The sequence below is a fragment of the Bos mutus genome, chromosome 10 (genome assembly GCF_027580195.1).
Source record: "Bos mutus isolate GX-2022 chromosome 10, NWIPB_WYAK_1.1, whole genome shotgun sequence".
NCBI classification, from domain to species: domain Eukaryota; kingdom Metazoa; phylum Chordata; class Mammalia; order Artiodactyla; family Bovidae; genus Bos; species Bos mutus.
In genome coordinates this window covers 65341344-65367406 of record NC_091626.1, presented here as the reverse complement: position 1 = coordinate 65367406, position 26063 = coordinate 65341344, and the positions used below count along the sequence as shown (strand labels likewise).

General features: G+C 39.0%; 1 protein-coding gene and 1 long non-coding RNA gene across 4 annotated transcripts in view; one reads left to right on the top strand and one right to left on the bottom strand.

Annotated features, from left to right (window-relative positions):
* The window catches only part of LOC138989529 (uncharacterized), a 162680-nt gene that overhangs the window by 18928 nt on the left and 117689 nt on the right, over window positions 1-26063 (bottom strand). Inside the window, exon 3 of the long non-coding RNA XR_011465820.1 lies at window positions 20135-20188. This is a non-coding gene — a long non-coding RNA (uncharacterized lncRNA). The remainder of the gene's footprint in view (window positions 1-20134; window positions 20189-26063) is intronic.
* ARF6 (ARF GTPase 6) lies at window positions 6668-11151 on the top strand. Of its 3 annotated transcripts, none has more exons than XM_070378112.1 (2): window positions 6668-6728; window positions 7406-11151. In XM_070378112.1, exon 2 carries the CDS (start codon window positions 7892-7894, stop codon window positions 8417-8419), a length of 528 nt encoding a protein of 175 aa, XP_070234213.1. In that variant the 5' UTR covers window positions 6668-6728; window positions 7406-7891; the 3' UTR covers window positions 8420-11151. The 3 variants fall into 3 exon arrangements, with proteins under 3 accessions (XP_070234213.1, XP_070234212.1, XP_070234211.1); XM_070378111.1 differs by having other exon boundaries at window positions 6711-6840; XM_070378110.1 differs by lacking the exon at window positions 6668-6728 and adding an exon at window positions 7159-7305.

Below are 26063 nucleotides of genomic sequence, written 5' to 3'. Positions count from 1 at the left end.
TTTTCATTCACTCTGACGTTGTTTGAGAATTTGATGATTTTTTTTTTTTTTGGAGAATAATCTGTGCTTTTTGTTTGAGATCTGAGTATTTTGACTATTCTAAGACTCTGAATTTTATTTAACCTTCTGCTTTAGCTGGCTTCCTCTACACTTCTCCAACAGGGAAGTGGAACATCACCTCACTACTGTCAAGTTGAAACAGAAGTCCAGGTTCCTCACTAGAATCTGTTGACAGCCTGGGGGGCTTGTTACTTCTGGGTGGGGGTGGGATCACTGGCTCCCCACTAAGCCTCCACGGATACCTCCCAGGCTGGAAGGGGTAGAAGTGCCTCTTTACTGCTCCCAACATGGTTTTCACTGATACCACACCATGAACGGTGAGCAGTGTTGAGGATCAAGAGGGTAATGGTGGAAGAGGGGCCTGGCCTCTACGTGATGAAAATCTGACTTTCCAGTAGGCCTTCACTGATACCACCCCCACTGATTCAACCTCCTTACTGCCTAGCTGAGGCGGCAGTGCAGGCTCCCCATGAAGTTTCCAATGACACCAACGGCTTGGATGGGGCTCATCAACATGACATGGGGATGAAAGACCTCTTCCCCACTCTGCCTAGTGAGGAGGCAGGAGATTAGGGCACCTTGTTAAGAGACTGGCGAGGGTGAAAGCCTAAGCTGCTCACCTGGCCCTTCACCATGGGTGAAGGTGGGGCTACAGCTTTTTTCTTTGGGTTTTGGCTGGAGTAAAGTGGTTGTTTTTGAAAAGTTTTCTGTCTTGCTAGGTTGCCCCTTTCCTAATTCTTTTTTAAAGAGAGAATGTCCCTGGAGGTTTTTTGGCATTTCCAAGTTGCCAGATTCTTAAGCTCCAAGTCTGGGATACATGAGGCAAAAAGAAAACCCAGGGAACTCACCACCACATCATTCCTTGAGCCTTTAAGTCCCTGGTCAGTCTGCCTTCTCTTCATCTTTCAGTCTTCTTATGCTTCTTTTCTATGTAATATCCAGGGTTCTTAGTTGTACTTAGAAGGAGGAATTGAAAAAAGTATGTTTACACCACTTCCTGGAAGAGGCTGTGTTAACTTTTTTCTTTTTAGATGCACCATGTGGCTTGTGGGATCTTAGTTCCCCAACCAGGGACTGAACCTTGGCCACGGCAGTGAAAGCACCAAGTCCTAACCACTGGACTGCCAGGGGATTCCCCTATATTTTATTAATTTTATTGATTAACTTCTAATCAGAGCAAATGATACTGATCAAAAAAGTTCTCCAGAAATTCTATGATGTCTTTTCCTCCTACATTAAGAGAATTATTGCTCTAGCATGCTGCTGCTGCTAAGTCACTTCAGTCGTGTCCAACTCTGTGGACCCCATAGACAGCAGCCCACCAGGCTCCCCAGTCCCTGGGATTCTCCAGGCAAGAACACTGGAGTGGGTTGCCATTTCCTTCTCCAATGCATGAAAGTGCAAAGTGAAAGTGAAGTCGCTCAGTCGTGTCCGACCCTTAGCATGGACTGCAGCCTACCAGGCTCCTCCGTCCATGGGATTTTCCAGGCAAGAGTACTGGAGTGGGGTGCCGTTGCCTCCTCCATGCTATAGCATAAGAGAATGCATTAACATATTCTAAGAGCTCTAATAAAGCAATTCAGAGATAGGTCAAAAGACCAGGTCACAGAGTGGTTTAGAGCTTTTTATAAATCAATTATTAGATTTGTCAATAGTCCATTCCTACCTACTCCAGTTCTAATGGTGGTTTTATTACATAATAGTGGTGACAGTATACAATTATTTTATATTAGGTATTATTCATATCATATATAATTTTCAATGAAGCATTAAAGTCTGTAACTTTGATATGTTGTTAAAATTTGTTTTGCTTGCATACTACATTGATACATTTTATAAAGCTATAACTTTTATTTTTAAGTAACAGAAGCCTACTGGAGCTTGAAAGAAAACTGAAGGTGAAAGTGTCAGTCGTTCAGTCATGTCTGACTCTTTGCTATCACATGGACTGCAGCTCTCCTCTGTCCTTGGAATTTTTCAGGTAAGAATACTGGATTGGGTAGCCATTCCCTTCTCCAGGAACTTTTCCTGACCCAGGGATCAAAACCAGGTTTCTTGCATTGCAGGCAGATTCTTTACCATCTGTTACCAGGGAAGCCTTGTGGAGCTTGCTTTAGCAAAAAGAAAGGTCATTTTGTATAAAGATGCAAGTACTTCATGAAACTCAAGGGTTGGTATGGAGACAGACTCCAGGAAGGGCCTGGAACTGTGCAGTGGAGCCCAAGGTATAATATATTTTGTCTCAACTTCTCACTGTGCATCTGCTTTATCTTTCTTGCCAAAGACTCTGCCACCAGAATATGGCTGTGACACAGTCCCTAGTTAAGAGAATATGGACCCACTGGGAAGAGACAGACTGATAATGGTCTTTCTTCCTTCAGTTCAGTTCAGTTCAGTTGCTTAGTCGTGTCCGAGTCTTTTTGACCCCATGGACTGCAGCATGCCAGGCCTCCCTGTCCATCACCAGCTCTTAGAGTCTAACCAAACTCGTGTCCATTGAATCAGTGATCTGATTTTAAATTCTCAGGAATGAGTACAATTAGCAAATTAGGATCATGAGTCTATGTGTAGTCCATTTGGTATGATGTGAGGTGTATGCGTGGAAGTAGAACATGGAAAAACCAGTAGGGGTGACAGACGTCTACTCCTGTGTTCCTGTGGGTGGGGGTGCCATTTCCAAAGACAGCCAAAAGTGTTCAATACACTGGGTATCTTGTTCTATTCCTAGAATCTCTGATACATGGTTAGCAATGTATCTACATTGAAACTGTTATAAAGTCACAGGTTTACCTTCTTATACAACCAACATCACTACTGTGAAAGTTGAATTCATGACTTAGTATTTCTTGTAATGTTTAAAAGATATAATAAGCAGCAGAAAGACCCATTTTTACATTTGGAAATGAAGTCAAACATCAGAAACTGCTTCAAAAGGCTCCAGAACTTTCCTTTTCCAGCATCAATCTAGTTAATTTGGGAAGTCAGCATACAGGGGACCAAGGTTTCCCTATGGTGAAGAGAGTATAGGAAGTGTCCCCCTAGTTTACCGGAGAGAGTCACCACACCATTGACTCTGGTTTATAAAACTGTAAAGTTACCCCTGAAGCCAGTCTTGAGCTCAGCAGGCTTATATTATCTGACTAGTATTTGTGGACATATAATGTAGTAGGTGTCTTTCTAAGCCTTTTGGAATATAAATCTTTTTTACTTGAAATGGAAACAAACTCATAAAATTTGCCCAGCTAAGCCATTGTTAAATTGGTTATAGTGTAACATTTAGCTAGGATTTTACAACCATTTCCACACTCATAAATCTTGGTCATTGTGCTCAGAATTTTATATTAGAAGTAGAAGTAACTACAAACAGTAATTTACTGATAGTCCAAAGGTACTGAATAGCAAAAAACTGTAGTTCAAACTTTTGTTTTTAGTTATATCTTTTCCACTCTTAATACTGCTGAAAATGAGAGAAAGTCTTCATACTCAGGGATAACTAAAGTAATTATCAAGGTTTTGATTGGGATATACTTTTTTTTTTATGGTTAAAGAGGAAAAACTAGAAAGTAGTTCTTCAGCTGACATGGGAAGAGGGAGTGAACTATCATTTTGGCTTCCACCCTCAATGTGTGGCCAGAATTTCCCTGATCCTGCATAGGATAGAAAGAAAGATACTACCGAGATACAAAGTGAGTGATTTTTCAAAGTTATAGGAGTTCAGAAATAAGGGTAAATAGCATGAGGTGCTATTATTAAAGAAGACATTTATTTCATTTTAAAGTGGAAAGCTAAGTCATTTTATGAAAGTAAATATTTTTCTTATAAGATGATGCTTTAGTCAGGGATACAATAAACATGTGATATTGAACAGATTAGACATTATGAAATGGCATTTAAAAGTGAAGTCTTGTTTGAAAGCAAGCTGGAGAAATCTCTTCATTTGCAAGCTGAGTTAAAAGCAGAGATCCATTTTTCTATAGGAGTTAGCTTACATTTGTGTCTGTAACTTAAAACAGTGAAATAAAATGCAAACTGAGAAATTTAATACTTTATTTTATAAATATAAATTTGTTTATTTATAAAATATTTCACTGAATGACAATAATATTTTTTTTAAATTGAAATTTACTTTTTAAATTTTCAAGAAAGTGTCAAGAAAAAATTTTATCAGTGATATGATGATTTAGTAGTTCTCTAAGTTGTTACTTTTTGCAGATATTTTGGTTTTAGTGAAGTTCACTTTTTTAAAAAAAGTGTGCATATATAGAGTTAAAATTTTTCACTGTATGTATATTCTGGTTATTATTTTTTTATGATCATTACTTAAAATAATCTATTGTATAATTTGTTACATGAAGAGCCACTGTAAGATATGCTACTGTATGAAAATCTTGACTAACCTATTATTTCAAACCACAGATAAAAATTGTATATGTGCTTCCTTTTTTGTTTTACCTCCTCTGTGGTATAAAAGATATTCATTTAGTAAATAATGACTGAACTCCTGAGACCTACATGCTGTCACTGAGGACATTATGTGGAGAATGCAAAATCTCTGTCTTCACTTACTCTGTTAGAAGATAAATGGAAGTTGGCTTTCAAACATAAACTGTTTTAGCCCTAGCACAGTACCAGTGCCAGGTAGATGCTAGTGCTTCAAGTTGCTTCAATTTTTAATTATATCACACCTTTCACTGAAAAACAAGTAAAAGCCCAGAAAATCAATCTTCCATCTAGTTGGGAAAACTGGAATCTGCTCTGAGAAAACTATTGTGTTGGAATGAAGCAAGATACAATAGTCACTGCCTCATATAAAAAATTCCTTCCTCAAACAATAATTACCATGGAGCTTTAATAATTACTATGGCATCAGAAGGACTGATGCTGAAGCTGAAGTTCCAATACTTTGGCCACATGATGTGAAGAACTGACTCATTGGAAAAGACCTTGATGCTGGGAAAGACTGAAGGCAAGAGAAGGGGACAACAGAGGATGAGATGGTTGGATGGCATCACTGACTCGCTGGACATGAGTTTGAGCAAGCTCTGGGAGTTGGTGATGGACAGGGAAGCCTGTTGTACTGCAGTCCATGAGGTCACAGAGTCAGACACAACTGAGCAACTGAACTGAACTGATGGCACCTTATTTATATTGGCTTGGCCAAAAAATTCATTCGGGGTTTTCCCATATCATTGTACAGAAAGACCTGAATGAACTTTTTGGCCAACCCAATAGTTATAAAGCATTGTAAGTTATAAGAAATACAGTTGACCCTTGAACAATAGGGACATTGGAGGTCTCACCTCAACACAGTCCAAATTCTGAGGATAACTTCTAGGTCACCCCCAATATCCCAGGTTTCACATCTGTGGATTCAACCAACCCGGATTGTGTAGTAACATACTACAAATCTATTGGAAAAAAAAAAAAAAAACAAGTATTGATGATACAAGTGGATCTGTGCCATTCAAACCCATGGTGTTCAAGAGTCAACTGTAATATAATCGAGCTTCCAAACAACCGTGTGAAGTACTCAGGGAGATAGCATAATTTTGGGTTAAGAGGATGAGCCATAGATTCACCATTTGATCTCAACTCTGGAACCTTCAAAAACTTACTTAACCTCTCTGACCCTCAGTTTCCACTAATACTCAAAGTTACCTCACATGGTTGCTGTGCAGGTTGAAGGAAAATATTTAAAGTATGTAATACAGTGTTCATCATGACAATCAATAGTGACTATTTTCATTCTGGATGAGATCATTCTTCATCTGTTTCAACAGCTTAAAGAAGATGGAATTTACAAAGGTTTAGAGGAAAGGATTCACAGCTATGAAATGGAGGGGTGACACTCTGAACCCCAATCTTCTGACTCTAAATTCTTTTTTCAGTTTTAAGACAGTGCATGCATATTCAGGCTGATGGTAAGTAAATCACTGCTAGAATATTAACAACTTTGGTAATTAAATTTACTTCAGGCTGACGTTTATGAGGTTATCATTTAACCCATCTACCACTATCACATTTTCTTGAATTGTGAGAAGTATGTTACCTTATGTTATTACAGCATTTTCTTTAAAAAAACGAAACACTATTTTCCTGTTTTTCCTTCATTTCCAGCTTTCACTTTAAGTCTAACTTTACCAATAAACATCTGACACAAAAAGGTTTCCTGAAGTTTTCTACAAACATTATACTTATTACTTAATCCTCAAATAGGGTTTGCGGACAGCAAAGTCAGTAGTACACTCAGTTTAAACATGAGATAACTCAGTAAGGTTAAATGTTCAAATCGAGGCAACAGAAGTAGTCTTTCTAATTCTTAAAGTTGAGAATTAGTGGCTGGGTGAGAAGTTACTACTAATTACACTAAAAGATGATAATATTTACACATGATAAATTATCACCTTCTAAAAAGTTGAAAAAGCATGGAAACTGTTGATAATACTGTAATTTAAAAAAACACACAACAAAAACGTGGACGGGTCCTGCCGAGATGTGTTAAGATTGGGCTCAAATGCCCCAAAGACGGGCTTCAGAACAAACCCAAGCTCAGTAAAAGCTCCGCACTGACTGGCAGATTCCACGCGAACCACTTGCCTACCACGTGTCTTTCAGGAAACGCACAGAACACAAGGGATAAAAGGAAGCCAAAGAGGGCCAGGGGAAAGGTAAAAACCGTGGCTAGGGCTTCCCTGGGAGACTGAGGGCTCCCGAAGGCTGCGGCAGGCTGGAGGGACCTCGCGGAAGATCAGGCAGGCACCGGGGTCTGCGAACAGGCCTGTAAGGAGCATGGGGAAGGCGTTCGTTGGGGGAGCCGGCGGTCCGTGAGCCCCACCCTTTGGAGCTCCGTAGAGGATCGGCTCCCCTGGATCGAGTTGGGGGTGGAGGAAGTGAGAGCGCAGAAGAAGGAATGCATAGAGGAAGGAGTCGCTAGAGGAGCGACAGGTGGGAGCTAGTCAGAGTCCGAGGTTCGCGGGGTTGGGGTTGGCCGCACCTGCGAGACCTCCGGGCCGCCGTAGCCCCGCCCTCCGCGCGTGGCGCCCCGACGCTTGGCGCGCGGGCCGCTCTCCTTACAGAGGTCGCTCTTGCCCGAACGGTCGGACTCCCTCTGTTGCGCCTGCGTAGTCGGGAGGGGAAGTGAGGCGGTTTCCTCGGCGCCTTTTCCGGCGGCGGCAGCGGCAGCGGCAGAACTGGGAGGAGGCTGTGGAGGCCGGAGGGAGCCCGCGCGCGGGGCGGCGGCTGGAGGTAACCTCCTGGGCTGAGCTGGCGAGGCGGGCCCCCTCGGCCTCCGCTCTCCTCTGGGGGTCCAGCAGTAACTCCCTTTTCCCTCTCTGTGTCTCCGCAGGCAGCGCACCGAGTTCCCGCGAGGATCCATGACCTGACCGGGCGCCGGAGCCGCGCTGCCTCTCGGGTGGCCTGGGTCGGTGGTGAGCGCGGTGCTCGCGGACCGGGGACCGGGCCGAAGGGCCGCAGTCTCCCGCGGCGGAGCCAGGAGAAGGCGGAGGAGCGGGAACCGCGGCGGCGCTCGCGCGGCGCCTGCGGGGGGAAGGGCAGTTCCGGGCCGGGCCGCGCCTCAGCAGGGCGGCGGCTCTCCCGGCGCAGACTCAGCGCCCCGGCGGCCGCGGCGCCTGGAGGAATCAAGTTGTGTGGTGGGTGATGCCCGAGTGAGCGGCGGGCCCGGGCCTCTGCCCAGAGGAGGCGACTCCCACGCAGGCCGCGCGGGCGCCCTCGCGACTGGGAGGCTCCGTTTCTGTTTCGCGGCGGCGGCGGCGTTGTTGGCGGAGGGGACCCGGGACACCTGAATGCCCCCGGCCCCGGCTCTTCCGACGCGATGGGGAAGGTGCTATCTAAGATCTTCGGGAACAAGGAAATGCGGATCCTCATGTTGGGCCTGGACGCGGCCGGCAAGACAACCATCCTGTACAAGTTGAAGCTGGGCCAGTCGGTGACCACCATCCCCACTGTGGGTTTCAACGTGGAGACGGTGACTTACAAAAACGTCAAGTTCAACGTATGGGATGTGGGCGGCCAGGACAAGATCCGGCCGCTCTGGCGGCATTACTACACCGGGACCCAGGGTCTGATCTTCGTAGTGGACTGCGCCGACCGCGACCGCATCGACGAGGCCCGCCAGGAGCTGCACCGCATTATCAATGACCGGGAGATGAGGGACGCCATAATCCTCATCTTCGCCAACAAGCAGGACCTCCCCGATGCCATGAAACCCCACGAGATCCAGGAGAAACTGGGCCTGACCCGGATTCGGGACAGGAACTGGTATGTGCAGCCCTCCTGTGCCACCTCGGGGGACGGACTCTATGAGGGGCTCACATGGTTAACCTCTAACTACAAATCCTAATGAGCATTCTCCACCCATCCCCCGGAAAGGAGAGAAATCAAAAACCCATTCATAGGATTATCGCCACCATCACCTCTTTCAATTGCCACTTTCTCTTCTTTTGAATTTGAACTCTGGAGTTACAGTTCTGCGGTTTGGGGGAGGGGGTTAGGGATTTTCTTTCTTTTCTTTTTTTGCTTTGCGTTAGGATGCTCTGATCTGACTTTTTGACATGAACACAAAGTGCTAGATGCTCTTGTTGACTTCCAGCAAATGGGATGGGGGAAATATAGCAGTTCTTGGTAAATTCCTTTATAATAATGGTTTGATTTTTTTATCTCGAGAGAATCTTCTTTTCCAATGTATGCTTTTTTCCTTTTTGCCCAGTTTCCTTATCACTTGCTGTAGATGGCTTATTTTGCATTCATGCAGACTATGTTGCAAGTCTGTTTCATCTAGTAAACTGAAAATTATTGCTTAATCAAACTGCCGTTTGTCTTTTATATTTAAGGCCTTTCCCCCCCCTTATGAGTTCTGACTTTAACTTAGTAAATTCAAATGTGACCTTTTATATCTAAGACCAGTACAGTAAACTTAGCCCAAAGTGGCAAATAATGAGTAATATCCTTGTAATATGTTCCAGTTCCACATCAGTATGTTAAACAGGTAATGTAAGAAGTTCTTTGAAATTTCAGCTATTAAGTTCTGAAACATACATCATGCATGAGTAAGGATAAAACTCAAGTTCCCCATTGCAAAGCTAACTTACACTGCATAAAACTATGAAAATATAACCTGTCAAGGACACAGATTTTTTTTCGCTGCAAAGTTAGCAACTTTGCTGTGTTTTCCCTCTTTGTTAACTTTTAAAACATACTCTTCCAGAAAATGGAGCAATAATGGTGTATAACATACACAGATGAAATATTTGTAGATATTTTAAGTGACTTTTGGGCAAAACTGGAATATATCCTTTTACCATGTTTCAAATATCTAAGACCAGTAGATTTTAAATTACTGGAATGGTTATTTTGTTCATTAATAAGTCGTTTAACAATTCAAATTATATGCACCTTTTACCTAGTTGAAAAAAAAAATCTGTTTCCACATTATAGCAACCTGAAGATGTCTTTTTTTTTTTTTTTGTAGTAAATGAGTGATCCATATCTCCATTAATTAGAACACTGGAAAAGATGTTTTATAAAAAGTATTCTGTTGGATTAACTCATGCAAATAGATATCCTGTTGGTTCAAAAATACACTATCTCCTTTAAGGAAGGAAATGTGATGAATGAATGATGTGTAGACTTGAGGAATGACAAAGGGGAAGTAGGATGTAGAAGAAGAACCTACAGATGACAATGAATGTAAACTTATTTTCTTCAAGTGTAAGCAATGTGCTTGCTGGTGATACCCAGATCTTAACAAGATTACTTGCTTAGCTGGTTAGGACCAGTAACTAGATTATTGAGACCACTATGATAATACTTTGAACCAAATGTTAATGCTTGATACAGAATAGTGTAGCAGCATCTGGTTCTTATATAGCCTTAAGGATTAATTGTAGAGATCCTCAAGGAATTAAAACTTAGGGAATTTCAGAAATGTAGACTGCAAATGCAGTTTACAGGAAAAGGTGAAGTGGGTTTTGTTTATGAGGGTGTCTGAAAACAAAAATTGAACGGGATATCATGGTATATGATTGGACAGTATTGGTCCTTCATGCTTTGGCCATATTGTATAATGGAGCTTTTACCAAAGATGTATGAGAAATACAAGGCTATAGAAAATTAACTCTTCAAAGTAAAACTCTTGACAAACGTTTTACTTAAAGCAGATGAGAAAAGGTGCTATGTTGTAGGCTCCTAATGGTGCAGAGGGATTTTTGAATTCAAAATGCAACTAAAGTATCAAGTTCTCAGTTTCACTTTAGTAGAAGTATCTCTGGAAATGAAGCTGACACACATCTAAGAACATTTTCGTTGCTTTTAAAATTCCCAAAGCTCCATCATACATTTAATTACTAGTGTGTTAAATGATTACATATAAGGTACATAAACATGGGTTATACAAATATCAATGTTACAGTAACATCCTGAAGCGACAAGCACAAAGGTATAAATGCCTAAACTGGAGGAAACTTGAAACCCTCATGTTAATTCTTAAATGTAGTATTTCTAACTTGTGACCAGACAGATTGGTAGGCAGCCATTTTTGTGTCTTAAAATAACTGGGGGCATAGTTAAAATTTTATACATCAAGTGATTGCTAAGGAATGTTGCAGGTGAGATGTGGTTATTTTTAGTTTATTTGAAATGTCTTAAGGTGGGGGGAGGAGGGGAAGCAAATATCTGAAATTTGGAGAACCCTAAATCTTTTGATAAGAAATTGTGATTTTCACTTACGTTATCTTTAAGGATATAAAAGGTTGATAAATTGGTGTAGTTAAATTGAGCCATAACCATTGGTGGTCATGGGGACCGGTAATTAAGCCTGCAGAAAAAAATTACAATCTAAGAATTTAAGAAATAAGATCCTGAAGATTTTGTTTAATTGCATCAATTTCTGTATTTTATGTGCATTTAAAAACTGCAGTAAGTTGAATGGGGTTAATCTTGTCTAATAATAAGTAAATGAGTCTGTAGACTGTGATCTCCCCAAACTAAAAAGTACAGTACTTGGAATTGTGTTCTTTATGGTTGTAGTGTTGGTAAAGCACTAATATGCAGAAAATAAAGGAATTACACAGTGCAGTTTCTCACGTTATGTTACTCGTTTGAACTAGATTAAGTGGGACGTGTGGTGTGTTGGGCCATGTTTTATTCCAGGGATATATGGTACAAAGTGACTTAATTTGGGAGTCATTTAGCCTTTGTAAGAAGAAAAAGAATCAGTTTGGTTCTTGTGATTCTGGCTATCAAGGAAATTTTGTGCTGATTTAGTTCCACCAAATTTAATCTGAATTTATGATAACTTTTAGGACACAAAAAGTTGAAAAATTTAGAAAGTGAAAGTTCTATAGCAGTTTTTATTATGCTGCTTTTTTTTTTTTAGAACAGAATTGTGTCTCTCGAAGAATTGACCTACAGCATAGTTTTAATCCTTGACAATTGACTTGGATTTTAGAAAGTTTGTCTTTTAAAAACCAAGCCTGCATGTCTTATAAGCATGGCAGAATTGTAGCCCTTTAGAAAATAAAATAGATGAAGAATAACGTATAAAGGGTTTTTAAAAACATCTTTTTTTTGTGGGCATTCCTTCTTAGCAAGGAATAGTAGTATTTTACTATTAACTTAGTAGTTTGTTTAGAATATCTTTGATCTCTAGTATAATTTAACTCCCACATTAATATTATTAATGGCTATCAAGTATCAGAGATAGTGGTAGAGGATATTTTATTTTAGTTTTTATGTTTTAATATAAGCTTAGAAATATTATAGCTGTAATCTGAATGGTGGTGAAGTTTACTGAATTCCCAAAGTTATTTCCTCTTTACCTTGCCGAGTATGTATATGGGTGGTGGTAAGGCAGATTTTTCCTTAGAGGTAAGAATTGTAAAACCGTATACAGCAACTAGAAATAATTAATCACTGAGTATAATGTGTTTGGAATATAATATTCACTAGAATCTCCTTTTGCTTTGTTTATATTGAATGGTAAAGACAAAGTAGGAAAGATTACAATATTATGAAGTTTACAGAAAGGGAATGTTGGGAGATGGAGTGATAAATGAGGCAAAGCAACTTTTCTCTCCCTGCTTTACTAAACTTCAAAGTTGCCAGACTAGATAAGTGAGTTGAATGGGCAGGGAATACATAGAGGTGAGGTCAAAGAGGCGGAATAGAGGGGTTTAGGAATAACAACTGAAATTTGTTAAATAAGCCAAAGTAATGGTAAACTTCCAGGAATTAGTCTAGAAATAACCTTACTTTCGTTGGCAGTAAGAAAATACTTTTGAATTTTAAAATGTTTTATGACTGCCGGAAACAATGTTTAAAAAAGTATTTGTCAGTCTTCTTGGATACCTTTTCTCCTGTCTTCATTTGGATATACAGTTGGCCCTGAATAACATGGATTTGAACTGTTTGGATATGAGTGGGTCCACTTATACATGGATTTTTTTTCCAATAGTAAATACTACAGTATTACATAATCTGGAGTTGGTTGAATCAGCAGATACTGTGCAACTACAATATTATGTGAAGATTTGGATTTTCCATTGCACAGACGGTTGGCGTTCCTAACCTCCAACTTGTTCTAGGATCAACTGTGTATTTCCTCCATGGTTTTTCTAAGTGTGTAAGTTTACTTACTGAGAGCCCACTGATGTGCTTGGCACTGTTCTAGGGACAATGAAGAAAAAAATATATATCAGTGGACAAAAATCTCCTTTATGGAATTTATATTGGTGTTGGGAGGTAGGAATGATAAAAATGTTAGGTGATATACTATGTATTACATAGTATGTTTTATATATATATATACACACACATATATATACACACATAGGGAACAGGTAGGCATGTATCCAGAGAAGTACTCATTGAGAAGGTGACATTTGAACAAATATTTGAAGGCAGAAAAATTAATATCAATGAAATTGACATAGTAGCAAAAAGATAATATGTATAGTGTAAAACAAGGGTGGGGAAACTGGCCAAGGGCAAATGTAGTTACTCTTGTTTTTATAGAGACTAAGCTAAGAGCTAAGAATGTTTTATATTTTAAAGCATCTTAAAAGACTGATCAAAAAAACCAAATGAGAATATGTGACAGAGACAGTATCCTGAAAAGCCTGCAATATTTACTTATCTGGCCCTTGATTGACAATGTTTGTTGACCCCAGATCTAAAGCCCTGTTTTTTTTGACCACACTTCGAGGCTTGTGGGATCTTGGTTCTCCAAGTAGGGACTAAACACATGCCCTCGGCAGTGAAAACATGGAGTCCTAATCACTGAACCACCAAGGAATTCCCTAAAGCCCAATTTTAAAAGCATTACCAAACTATAAAGCAAACCCCTCAAAAGACCATTGTTAAATGAGTCTAATCAAAACTTTAGGAAACAGTGGCACATGTAATTTACCACATACGAACATGTAGTGATCTTTGAGACTTGTATTTGAGTAGTCTAACCGGGGTTCTTTTCTTGCTGGATGAGTGTGTGAAATCCATAGTTTTTCAGTATCAGTTTTCATATTCTTAAAAATTTCATGAATCATTTCATTAAAAAATATTCCTCTTATTTTTATGGTCGTTTTACTGGTCTTTGGATATAAGTTAAGCATGCTTTTCGTACAAAGTGCCTTTCCTCCAGGTAACCTGGATTAGTTTGGAATAGTTTGATAACATCATTGAACTGTGGCTTTTATTCAGTTGGTATTATTTTAATCAAGTACTGAATCCAGTATTTTTAATTATGAAACTTTGTAAGAGGAAGTGTTTTATTTGGACTTGGAAAATAATATAATGCATGGTATTTGGTTTCTTATTGTACTGTTCACGGACCACAACACTATTCCTCTAATCAATATAAATTAGGAAAAATAATTTACATGTGAATTATTACTTGCATAGAAAAATTGTTCCATACTATATACATAGTAGGATGTGGGAATTCCTAACTATCTTAAAAGAGAACCTAAAATGATTTAGGAGTTATAGAAGTAAGTTTTACGGAGGATATTTACAAGGGAGCTTTAACAAATAAAAATACTTCTTGTTCATAGAAGGGTCTATGTGAAACTGGCTAGTCATAAGCATGAAAGCTGTTTCCCATTACACTGGCCTCAGAAAGTCATAGGATGTAAGGGCAAAAGCCAAATTTGTTAAAGGAGTTAAAGAAGCAAGGATCAGGACTTTTGAAATTTGTTCTAATACAGCAAAGTGTTTTCTCTCCTCCAGATCTTTATTTCTAAAAATTAGTTTTGTGAATAAGTCCTAAATTGGAGCTAGAGGGGCACGAAGAAATCAAATTGGAAAACATTCTAAGAATAATAAGAGTTAGCATTTTTTGAATGTTTGCCATGTGCCAGGCATTGTTCTAAGCATTTCATGCATATCTTCTTAATCCTCACAACGCCTTGGCAGAAAAAGCTCCCGTTTTATAGCTGAGAAAACTGAGGATTAGATCAGTTCAGTTCAGTTCAGTCGCTCAGTGCTGTCCAACTCTGCGACCCCATGGACTGCACCATGCCAGGCCTCCCTGTCCATCACCAACTAGATAGCATATGTTAATAAGTAGCAGAGACAGACTTTGGACTCAGATAGTCTATACTGTCCTGAGAATATAACTGAGGTGAACCACTGGTTAATAATGTACCTAAAATTTTGTGTGTGTTTACAGAAAGCTTATTCTGAGGAATATCCCATAATTTTATTTGTTCATCAACAGACTTTCAGTCCCTATATAATTTGAGTCTTCTGTATAGTGGCGAACATAGTATTGTATTAAACTCCAACTGAGAAAAAATTTTTTTCTGTAAAAACATGTGACCACTTGCTGGATTGTGAATTTTACAGATCATTGTGAAAAATAGGTAAACATTTCAATGAGCTGATTATCATACAATTATTTATATATAGACTCCTGATTTAAGAAAGTTTTAGAAAATTCAGAGTGTACAATTTATATTGTCTTTACTTCCTAAATTTATAACTATGGACATTTCAGGTACTAATACATGAATTTCTTGCTTTTTGTAACCTCACATTTTGTAAGTGAGGTTTATTGAACACTGTATCCTCTGACAGCAAGAGCCTAGAGTCCAGGGTCATCAAGGGCACTTTATTCATGTACTTAGGAATTTAAGCTTGAACTTAAGAGTAAACGTTGATAAAAAGTTGCAATATGCCTTATTTAACAATCCTATTTTATTTCTCAGTAATTTCTATATGAGATGGAAATTTAAGGCTAGATAAGACACATATGAAATGTTCAAAGTAAGTAATGAAATACTTTATCAAATACTAGATTTAGGAGAGAGGTTATATTTTGTACTGGACCCACAAAGTCAGAGGGATAACAATATTAGTACTTACTTCAAGCTTATTGTGTGCTAAGCACTGTTGTAAGTGAATTGATTATCTCAGTTAAAATAGGTAAGCAAGGGTAGTAATCTATGTGTAGTATTTGGGAGATAGCGAATAGACTTGTCTGACTAGGAGTGCCAGATTTAGCAAATAAAAATACAGGACACTGAGTTAAATTTCAATTTCACACAAACATTAATTTTCAGTACAAATAATCCCAAACCATATACTAAAATTATATACTAAAAATTGTTGTTTATCTGAAACTCCAATTTAACTGGCTGACCTATATTTATCTGCCACTTTACGCATATGTTAATGTGGAGGGAGAATTTACGTAAAAGATAATGATAGCATCATTGATAGAAAGCAGGATATACAGCAGCTTTGAATAGAAAGTTTGATAATCGGGTAAAGTGTCTCATTTATAATTTGAATGAAAAGAGGTTGAATCTGTTAGGCATACTCTTATAATTATTCTCTCTTAGAGCAGTGCTGTCCAATATAAATATATTGCAAGCCACATATATGATTTAAAATATTTTAGTTGTCACATTTTAAAAAGTAAAAATAAACAGTGAAATCAATTTTAGCAATATGTTTAACTCAAATATATCAAATATATTATTTCAATGTCACTACTATAAAATAATTGTTACTAAGACAATTTCACCTTTGTTTCACACAAAATCCTCAAAATCCAAGAGTATGCAATACTGTATACTTAAAGCACATCTCATTTAAGACTAGCTACATTCCTTTACTCAATGACCTCATGTGGTTAGTGGCTACTGTACTGGACAGTTCATTTTTAGAGTGTAGTTATTTCTTCCTGATACCGAGCTTATAATTTCAATAAATTTATTTGAGGGTACCAGTTAAGGATCATTGAGATATGATAAGCTCTCTCAGCCAGGGACTGACAACCAATGTCCACAAGTCAAATCTGGCCCACTGCCTGCTTTTGTAAATAAAGTTTTATTGGAACATAATCATGGTCATTTATTTGTGTACAGTCTATGGCTGCTTTTGCACAGCGACAGCAGAGTTGAGTAGTTAGGGCAGAGACCATATGGCGCACAAGGCCTTTACGATCTGGCCCTTAACCGAAGTTGCCAAATATCTTTCTAGGTCCCAAACTAAAGTTCCAAGGATAAAACCCATACTTTATACATTTAAATGAGTTTTCAGAAAGAAATAATATTGAAAGAGCTAAAAGATAATGTATATATTGATGCATTTATTAACCAAGCGTTCATCTACTAGGTTCCAGGCACTGCACTAGGCTCCATAGCTGGAATAAATAAATGTCTTTAATCTTCAAGAAGGTCACAGTTCAGTTGAAAATAAATATACACAGTAAATTACAAAGATGTGTTATGGTAGACGACTCATTGACTGTACACCAGTGAGGCACCTTCCTCTGACTGGGGAATGGGAGGCTTCAGAAGAAGAGGACCATCTGAGGTGAGTTTTAAAGGACAAATAGCAATTACCCAGCTAAGCAAAAGCTGGTTGACATTTTAGGCAGAATAGTTATGTGTAAAACTCAAAAAGTGTTACCACCACTCTCTGGAATTTATGGTTTGTTAGGCCTGGAGCATAGCGTGGACTGGTGTGAGATGAAGATGAAAAGATGATGAGGGGATGGATCATGAAGTGCCTTTGGTTTTTTGAGGAACTTTGGATTCTATAATTTGGGTACTAGGAAAAAGCTGTGAGATTTTTAAGCACGAAACTACCTAAAATTTACACTGTAGGGAGCTCATGAAATACTGTATAAAAGATGAATAAAGCTCCTAGGCCGGAAATCTACTGTATAGACTAGGTGAGATAGAATTTCCTAGTTGAAGCAGTGGCTATGATGGTGTAGAGGAGAGGATCCATTTGAGAAATCCTTGAATGGCATTTTGTAAAGTATGTTCTCTGGTACACTGATCACAGAAGATAATCCTTGGAAAAAAAGGCTTCCAAGTTATTTGGGAAACGCTTCAGATTGTATCTGCATTTGGGATTCCCAAGACTCTTTAGCAGTATATTGAAGATTCTTAGAAGTCCTGCCTTAACCCAGCATTTCCCAAACTCATTTGATCCCACACCCCAATATTAAAAAACAAACAAACAAAAAAAAAAACACAGCAAACAGACAAGGGTCCCAAGGACTGTAGTTTGGGATACCCTATTTTAGAGACAGAATAATTGAGTTTGGGTCAACCAAATGAGAGGAAGAAGAGGGAAATTTTGCATAAATGACTGCTAATGAAAGTTTTATATTTGTAAAAGTATAGCTGGAAAAGAACAAGTTTAAGGGGAGGAAGGAGATGACATACCCAGATTTGACAGCAAGTTGGAGAAGACTCTTGAGAGTCCCTTGGACTGCAAGGAGATCCAACCAGTCCATTCTGAAGGAGATCAGCCCTGGGTTTTCTTTGGAAGGAATGATGCTAAAGCTGAAACTCCAGTACTTTGGCCACCTCATGCGAAGAGTTGACTCATTGGAAAAGACTCTGATGCTGGGAGGTATTGGGGGCAGGAGGAGAAGGGGACGACAGAGGATGAGATGGTTGGATGGCATCACTGACTCTATGGACGTGAGTCTGAGTGAACTCTGGGAGTTGGTGATGGACAGGGAGGCCTGGCGTGCTGCGATTCATGGGGTCGCAAAGAGTCGGACACGACTGAGCGACTGATCTGATCTGATCTGATCTGATGGTATGGACATTTACATGAAGATGTCCAGTCTACATCCAGCTAGGTTAGGAGACATCTAGATTACAGATAGAAGTTTAGGAATTAGCTTGTAAGTGATTTTTCAAGCCAAAGATGCTAGTGAGATTTCCTTGGAGTAAGAAGAATAAAGGGCAGAGAATAGAACACCTCCCTGGGGACCACCAATGTTTAAGGGATGGTTAGAAGAAGAGGGTGTTAACAGAGAAGACTTAGAAGACATGGGTCAGAATATCAATGACATCATATCCTACAGGGAGATCAAGAATGTTGAAGTTCAGAATGACTTCTTTAGAATTGACATTAAAAGTCATTGAGATCTTCCTTAGATAAATTTGAGTGAAGTGGTCAGAAACTAGTTTGCAATGAAAAAGACAGGAGATAGTAGAGAAGCTGCTAATAGAAGTGTTCCAAGAAGCTGGAGATGAAGGGATGATAACACTTTAATACAAGAGGGTCATTTAATTTTCAAAACATTATTTAGGTAGGTAGGTCTTGATTCGGAGAAGGCAATGGCACCCCACTCCAGTACTCTTGCCTGGAAAATCCCATGGACGGAGGAGCCTGATGGGCTGCAGTCCATGGGATCGCTAAGAGTCAGACACAACTGAGCGACTTCACTTTCACTTTTCACTTTCATGCATTGGAGAAGGAAATGGCAACCCACTCCAGTGTTCTTGCCTGGAGAATCCCAGGGACGGGGAGCCTGGTGGGCTGCTATCTATGGGGTCGCACAGAGTCGGACACGACTGAAGTGACTTAGCAGCCACAGCAGCAGCAGCAGGTCTTGATTATTAACGGTGGAGTAGGGAATGGAGAACATGCACTCCCTACCACCTGTTTCCTAGAGGGAAAGTAAAATTGAAAAAAGGAACCATTTGAAAAACATTCACCTTAATTCCTGTGAAAGTGAAAGTCAATCAGTCGTGTCTGATTTTTAGTGACCCCATGGACTATACAGTCCATGGAATTCTCCAGGCCAGAATACTGGAGTGGATAGCCTATCCCTTCTCCAGGGGATCTTCCTGACCCAGGAATTGAACCAGGGTCTCCTGCATTGAAGGCAGATTTTTTACCAACTGAGCTATCAGGGAAAACCTTAACTCCTGTAAGATACTTTTTTTTTTTTTTTAGCTTAGTTGGAGCTCTCTCCTTGGAAATGCAGTGACCATGCCCAGGTAGTTATAGTCCCAGTGTAATTACAAATGTGATGGTGGTATCCCAATCTCAGAAATGTGGAAAGTAAGCCATGGTGGCTCTGACTTGTCCAGGAAACCATAGCAATTAGTGATGTAGCTGAGACTAGGTGCAAAATGTATTTGTATTTGGCAATTATATGGCCATGGAGTGAAATTTAAAAGAGTTTCTAATTTGTAGACATAATGATTGACCTAATCCCAATTTAACTAAAATATAGTTACCACTTTATTAGGAAGCTTAAGATTTGCGGGATTCCCTGGTGACTCAGTGATAAAGAATCTGCCTGCCAATGCAGGAAACACAGGTTCGATCGCTAGTCTGAGAAGATCCCACATGCTATGGAGCAACTAAGCTGGTGCGCCACAACTACTGAAGCTCATGTGCCCTAGAGCCTGTGCACGGCCAGAGAAGCCACTGCAATGCGCAGCCCCTGCTCCCCGCAACTAGAGAAAACCCAGAGCAGCAGTGAAGACCCAGCACAGCCAAAATAAATTTTAAAAATTATTAAAAAAAAAAAAAAGATTTGCAAATTGACAACACTGCCTGTCAGAATCAGTTCTGAATTTCATGGTATTTCTTCTGCAATGATTTAGGAGTTAGAGGTAAAAATCCTACAGGATGAAAAATTGGAGTATAGTACTAAATAATTTTATTGAATTACACATTACTGAATGGTTATTGTGTGCCTGCCAGTGTGCAACAGACTTTAAATGTTATCCTCACAACAGACTAGCAACATAGGTGGTGTTATCTTTCATTTTACAGGTAAGAAACTTACCGTACAAAATTCAAGCAATTTGCCCATGATACCACAGCTATTAAATGGGAGAGCCTAAAAAAAAATAAAAAATAAATAAATAAATAAATGGGAGAGCCTACATTCACACTCAGGTCTTATTGACTTCAAAGCAATAGGCTTTAGGAGGGGAAGGTTCTAACAAACTGCAATAATTTTCTTTCTTTTTTTTTCCCAACATGGAATCCAGTAAAACCTGGTGTCAGTCATCCAGGAGATCTGTCCATCATTAATCCAACTTATCAGGGACTTGTGGATGCTCCTGGAGGCAAAACAACTTTTGGAAGGGCAGGGATTGTTGGAAGTGTATAAGCAGGGTACTTCCCTCCAAAGAGTGAAAAAGTTGGCAATTTTAAATAACTCCCAAACATTCTTCTTTATATATCCACTATCACCTGCGGGCCTGGTTGACAAAAAAGGCTTTGGGGTAAATGAGGGGTGGGGGGCTGTGGGGTGGGAGGGGTGCCATAGATGGTGAGGAGGAAGAGGCCTTCTCTCCTACCTTATGTTAAATAAGGTGACCCCAACTTGTTTTCCCTGATAGCTCAGTTGATAAAGAATCTGCCTGCAGTGAAGGAGACCCCATTCAATTCCTGGGTCAGGAAGATCCCCTGGAAAAGGGATAGGCTACCCACTCAGTATTCTTGGGCTTCCCTTGTGGCTCAGCTAATAAAGAATCCGCCTGCAATGTGGGAGACCTGGGTTTGATTCCTGGGTCAGGAAGATCCCTGGAGAAGGGATAGGCTGTCCACTCCAGTATTCTGGTCTGGAAAATCCTGGGTCCCAAAGAGTTGGACATGACTGAGTGACAGTGACTTTCACTTTTTCTTTCAACTTGGTTTGAACTACATACCTCTATATGCCTCTGATTAGGGGATGGTTTGTTGTTTTTCAGGAACAGCATCAGTACACATGGTTTCTGAACTCTGTGTGGCTGGCTAGTCTTGCCCTTACTTGGGGAGGAGGAGCCAGATGTATTGGTTTCTGCTGTGAATTTGGCCAGGAGTTCTGGGCGTGTGTAGACGTGCCTTGGGTGTATTTGTATTAATTCTCTTCATCTGTCTTTGTGGGTCTCTACTTTGTATTAGCTAAGCTCATGAACATGTTATTCATCAGGAACTCAACATTTGAGGTATATAAATATTTAAAGAATACATGGAGAAGTGAGATGAAGCCCAGGCTTCTTTTCAAGGGTTTATGCAGGGTAGCAGAAAGATGCACATTTTAATGAAATCATCTTTGTGCCAGTGACATATTTAAGAGGTGGAAAAAACACCTCTGCATTTTTTCAGTAACTTTTGGAAAAATCAACGTAGTATCTTTGAGCCACTGTTAATTATATAATAGGACTTTAATATCAAAAGTATATAAAAGCTTGTAGAGAGACTTAGTTTACTTAAAAGATTATGATGTGTTAGCACAGGAGAGCTAGCTGTTTAGTGGTAGAGGTTTATTTTCCCCTAGTACTGAATTAAAAGTGGAAGGGGGAGGGGAGGGCAAGGCACTGTTAAAGCCAGGAGGTTGAATCATCTAAGGAAATGAGTCAGTGGCTATGAACCATAACTTTCCTTTTTCTGAGGCTTTGACTTTGAGAGCTTAATGTTGAATTATTTAAAAAAATCTGCTTCCATGCTTTAAGTAAATTTAAAATAGAAGTTTTAAAAAAATAACTCTTTTATTATTAGTATTTGGGATTCATTCATTTTTCCAACACATTCACTGGTATCAAAAATAGTAGTTAATACCTCAAACTAAAAAAAAATACGTAGTGATCTGGTAGTAAAGTGTTAAGTCAGTCAGTATCTTTGTATTTATATTTAGCTCAAGGTAACCAATAGTGATTCTTAAACTACTTTTAAAGCAAGATTTTTGAGGTTACTACCTACTGACTCATTTGTAGACTTAACAGGGCAAACCTGAGACACTGGTAGCTATTGACACATTGTATTTTCATTTGATACACTCGAGGTTTTTCCTAGACCATGAATTGTTCCTTAGGAACCTTAAGTCTATATCTGAAATGAACACATTGTATTATGGCTTATTTTTGAAATTAAAAAAATCTGAACTGTAAAGATCAAGTTTGAGGATAAAGATAAGTAAGTATCGCAAAGCAAACAGTAGTACTGGTATATGAAAAATTCTTAGCCTTTGTGGTTGATTGCCTATCTATGATTTGAATTCTTTTTTATAAGATCGATTTATATTTTTTATTCTCTCCAATTCATAGATAATACTTGATTTAAGATAGTCAATGTATTTCACACAAGAACCTAGTATTTAGAAACTTATTTGAGGAATCTTAATTTTTTTTGTCATTGAGACAAACAAGTTACACAACAAAATATCACATATTGATTCTTTTTTTTTTTTTCTTTACTTAGTGTAATAATGTAATAGGGACATCTTGGAAAAAATATTTTAAATAAATGCTAACAGGTAGTCTTATTTGTTGGAAATCTCATTGGAGTATAGGTTTTATTAATTAAAAATTTATTTATTTTTGAGCATAGATTTTAGACTAGCATGAAAAATTTTCCAAATTATATCCTGGGTAACTAATCTTCCTTCTAGTATTGTTGACAGGGTTTTTGTTTCCATGTGCTTAGACATGTTAATATTTATTTTTCTATACTTATGGCGATTTCTAGGCGGTAGGGATTTTTTGTTGTTGTTGTTTGTGTTTTTTTCTTAGTGCACATCCCTTCCTAATAAACCCTGAAGTATGTTGCCTACTGGTGTACATCAGAGTCCATGTCGCTTTCCTGAGCATCAAAATAGTGACTGAGCAAACTGTGACTTCTGCATAAGTGTTAGAAATACTAGAGTACAGAATTAGACTCTGGAAACATCCTGTGTATGATGTTGGGATATCATTCATAGCACGGAGGGAGGGCTGAAGACGGAAGAGGTGCCTCCTCCTCAAAAAGGTTGTCTAAGACAACTCCTACCTTTCCACCGGCGTTTTAGGACCCTACCTGACAGGGTCAATTTGGGGAAACAGCATAACGTTTTGAGTCAGACCTAGGTTTGAACCCAAGCCCTGCTACTCAATAGTTAAGTGACATTGGAAAATTTCTCTCTTTGCTTCTTTTTCTAAACATGGGACTGGTAATGTTCACCCAGCAGGGTTTTATCATTAAAAGTGGTAATTTAGGAGAAAGTCTCTTGCATAACATGTGGCATGGGAAGCACTCAGTAGATGTTAGTTCTATTTTCTTTCTTCCCTCTAACTTAATCATAAAAAAAAAATGAAAGCAGAAATAAAATTCAAGACTTATGCTAGCCTTGAAGTACTTAATGATGAAATTACGTATCTTGGATTTGTCTTAAAATAATCTGGGAATAAGGAGTGGGTTTACAATATTTTCGCAACCTGATGCGAAGAGCTGACTCATATGAAAAGACCCTGATGCTGGGAAAGATTGAGGGCAGGAGGAGAAGGGGATGACAGAGGATGAGATGGTTGGATGGCATCACCAACTCAATGGACATGGGTTTGGGTGGACTTCAGGAGTTGGTGATGGGCAGGGGGGCCTGGCGTGCTGCGATTCATGGGGTCGCAAAGAGTTGGACACTACTCAGCAACTGAACTGAACTTATAGGTGAAACTATATGGACTATGAGTTGCTAACTGTTGAAGTTGAGTGAATGGGTACATGGGTGTTCAATTGAATGTTTGAAATTATCCATAGTAAGTTTGAAAAATTATACTGTACATAAAAAATATTCAGTGAACAAAGACTTTCTCAAGATACTGCGGAGCCAACTATTTGTTGTATTAATACCTTTTCAAAGATGATGATTGAGAACAGGCATTGTAGGTTTATGAATGGTGGTAGTTTTTTCCTTTCAACTACACAAAATGTGTAGTCACCAAATCTATGCCTAAGAGGAAGGAATGTCAAGAGAGAAGTCTGAAAAAATCCTGGAGAGGTTTACATGCTTTTGTCTAATTATCTGAGTCACTCCTCAGGGTGGAGGTTCTGTGGCATGGCTCTCAGCCAACATAATTTTCAGCTGGAAAAAGACAGCAGTTGGTACAGGAAACACAGTAACCAAAATGACTGCTATGACACTGGATCCAGCTTTATATGCAGACATTTTTTTTGTTATCGCAGGATCACAATGGATATATACCAGTGTTTCCTTTTCTGTGCCATATCACATTTTCTAAGAATGAATGTATACTGAGTTACAAATACAACAGAAAAAATTCCAGAGAGTGAACAAGTGTAGAGCACTTCCTCATAAGGATGTGTTATTCTGTACACCACTGAAATATAGAGGGAAAAAAGTCTGACTTTTTTTGTGTTGAATGATTGATTAAAGGCACATTCATTACTGCAGAAAGCTAAAGAACTACTTTTTAAAAAATCTCTGCAAATCTTCTGGGGTGAATTCTAGAGGTTAATGTGTTTGAGAAATAAAAAATTGCTGTTAATATATTTAAACAATTGACATTCGAAATACAGGAATATGATTAGATTAATGTGCTTAGTATTTCATCAAATTTGATATTCTTGATCACTGATTAAATTGACGACTTACTTTTAAAGAACAAAATCAGAAGTGAGGTGCCAATTTAGAGAGAACAGAGAATTTTACTTTTTTGTTCTGCATTTATAAAATAAGTGTTTATTTCTTAAAGCTTTCCCTGAGGATACTGGTATCCTTACCATAACTTACTATAGTAAACTGATATTTGAATAATTTTTCATTAAAGTCTCAGTTCAGAAATTATGACCATTGAACAATGACAACCTCTCTGTAGTCTATTACTGTGAAAGAGACTTCCCTGGTGGCTCTGATGGTAAAGAATCAGCCTGCAATGTGGGAGACCTGGGTTTGATCCCTGGGTTTGGAAGATCCCCTGGAGGAGGAAATGGCAACCCACTCCAGTACTCTTGCCTGGAGAATCCCATGGAGGGAGGAGCCTGGTAGGCTACAGTCCATGGGGTCACAAAGAGTCGGACACGACTGAGCGACTTCACTTTCTTTCTTTCTTTCTTATAATTCATGGGAAACTCAGGTTAAATAATTTGTCCTTTGCTCTAGAGAAAAAAGAGTAGTTTATCTGGCATGTCAAATGCTGTAGCCACTGTGGTGTGACAGTTTGGCAGTTCCTCAAAATGGTAAACATAGAGTTACCATATGACATGGCCCCTAAATCCAAGCCCCACTCTATGTGAGCCAGTTAAACAGGGCTGTAAATGCCATGAGGTGGGGAACACTGAGGGCCTCCTTAGAGGATGCCTACCAGAGCATGGAATGATCCTTTGTCCACATCAGGACACAGGGATACTTCAGTGCTCTTCTGTGAGGGGTCACCCATCTCTCTTTAGTGGGAAAGCAAAATGTAACTATATATATATAATTCAGTAATTTAGAACTCTCTTTTTAGTTGCAGTAAAGGAGAACTAAATGCTTACAGAATAACTTAAACACATTGCAATTGAAGAACTGAAACTCTCCCTTTAACTAATATAAGCATTTTAATTATTGCTTCTCCTAGCCTCTCTGAACTTCAGCGAGGATAGTTTCTACACAAAGCTGTAACTGGTGGAAGATATGAGTGTCTACATATCTAAGCTGACAGTTTACTAGATATGTGTTGGAACTGTCAAGTGAGTTTTTGCACATAAAAACACTCATGAATTTATTAATATTAGCTATTAAGGGTATCTTATTGTTTGAAAATAAATAATGGAAGTATGCCATGTATATCAATTTGGAAGTTTTTCCTGCAGCAAAAAACAAAGACAGTCAATTGTAGCCTAAACAATTGGGTGCTTATTTTCTCACCTAATTTAAGGCCAGAGGTAGGCAATTGTGGCCTGGTGTGACATAAGGAATGGAATCAAGGACCTTGCAATTTGTGTTTTTCCAGGCTGTAAGACTAAACAGGCTG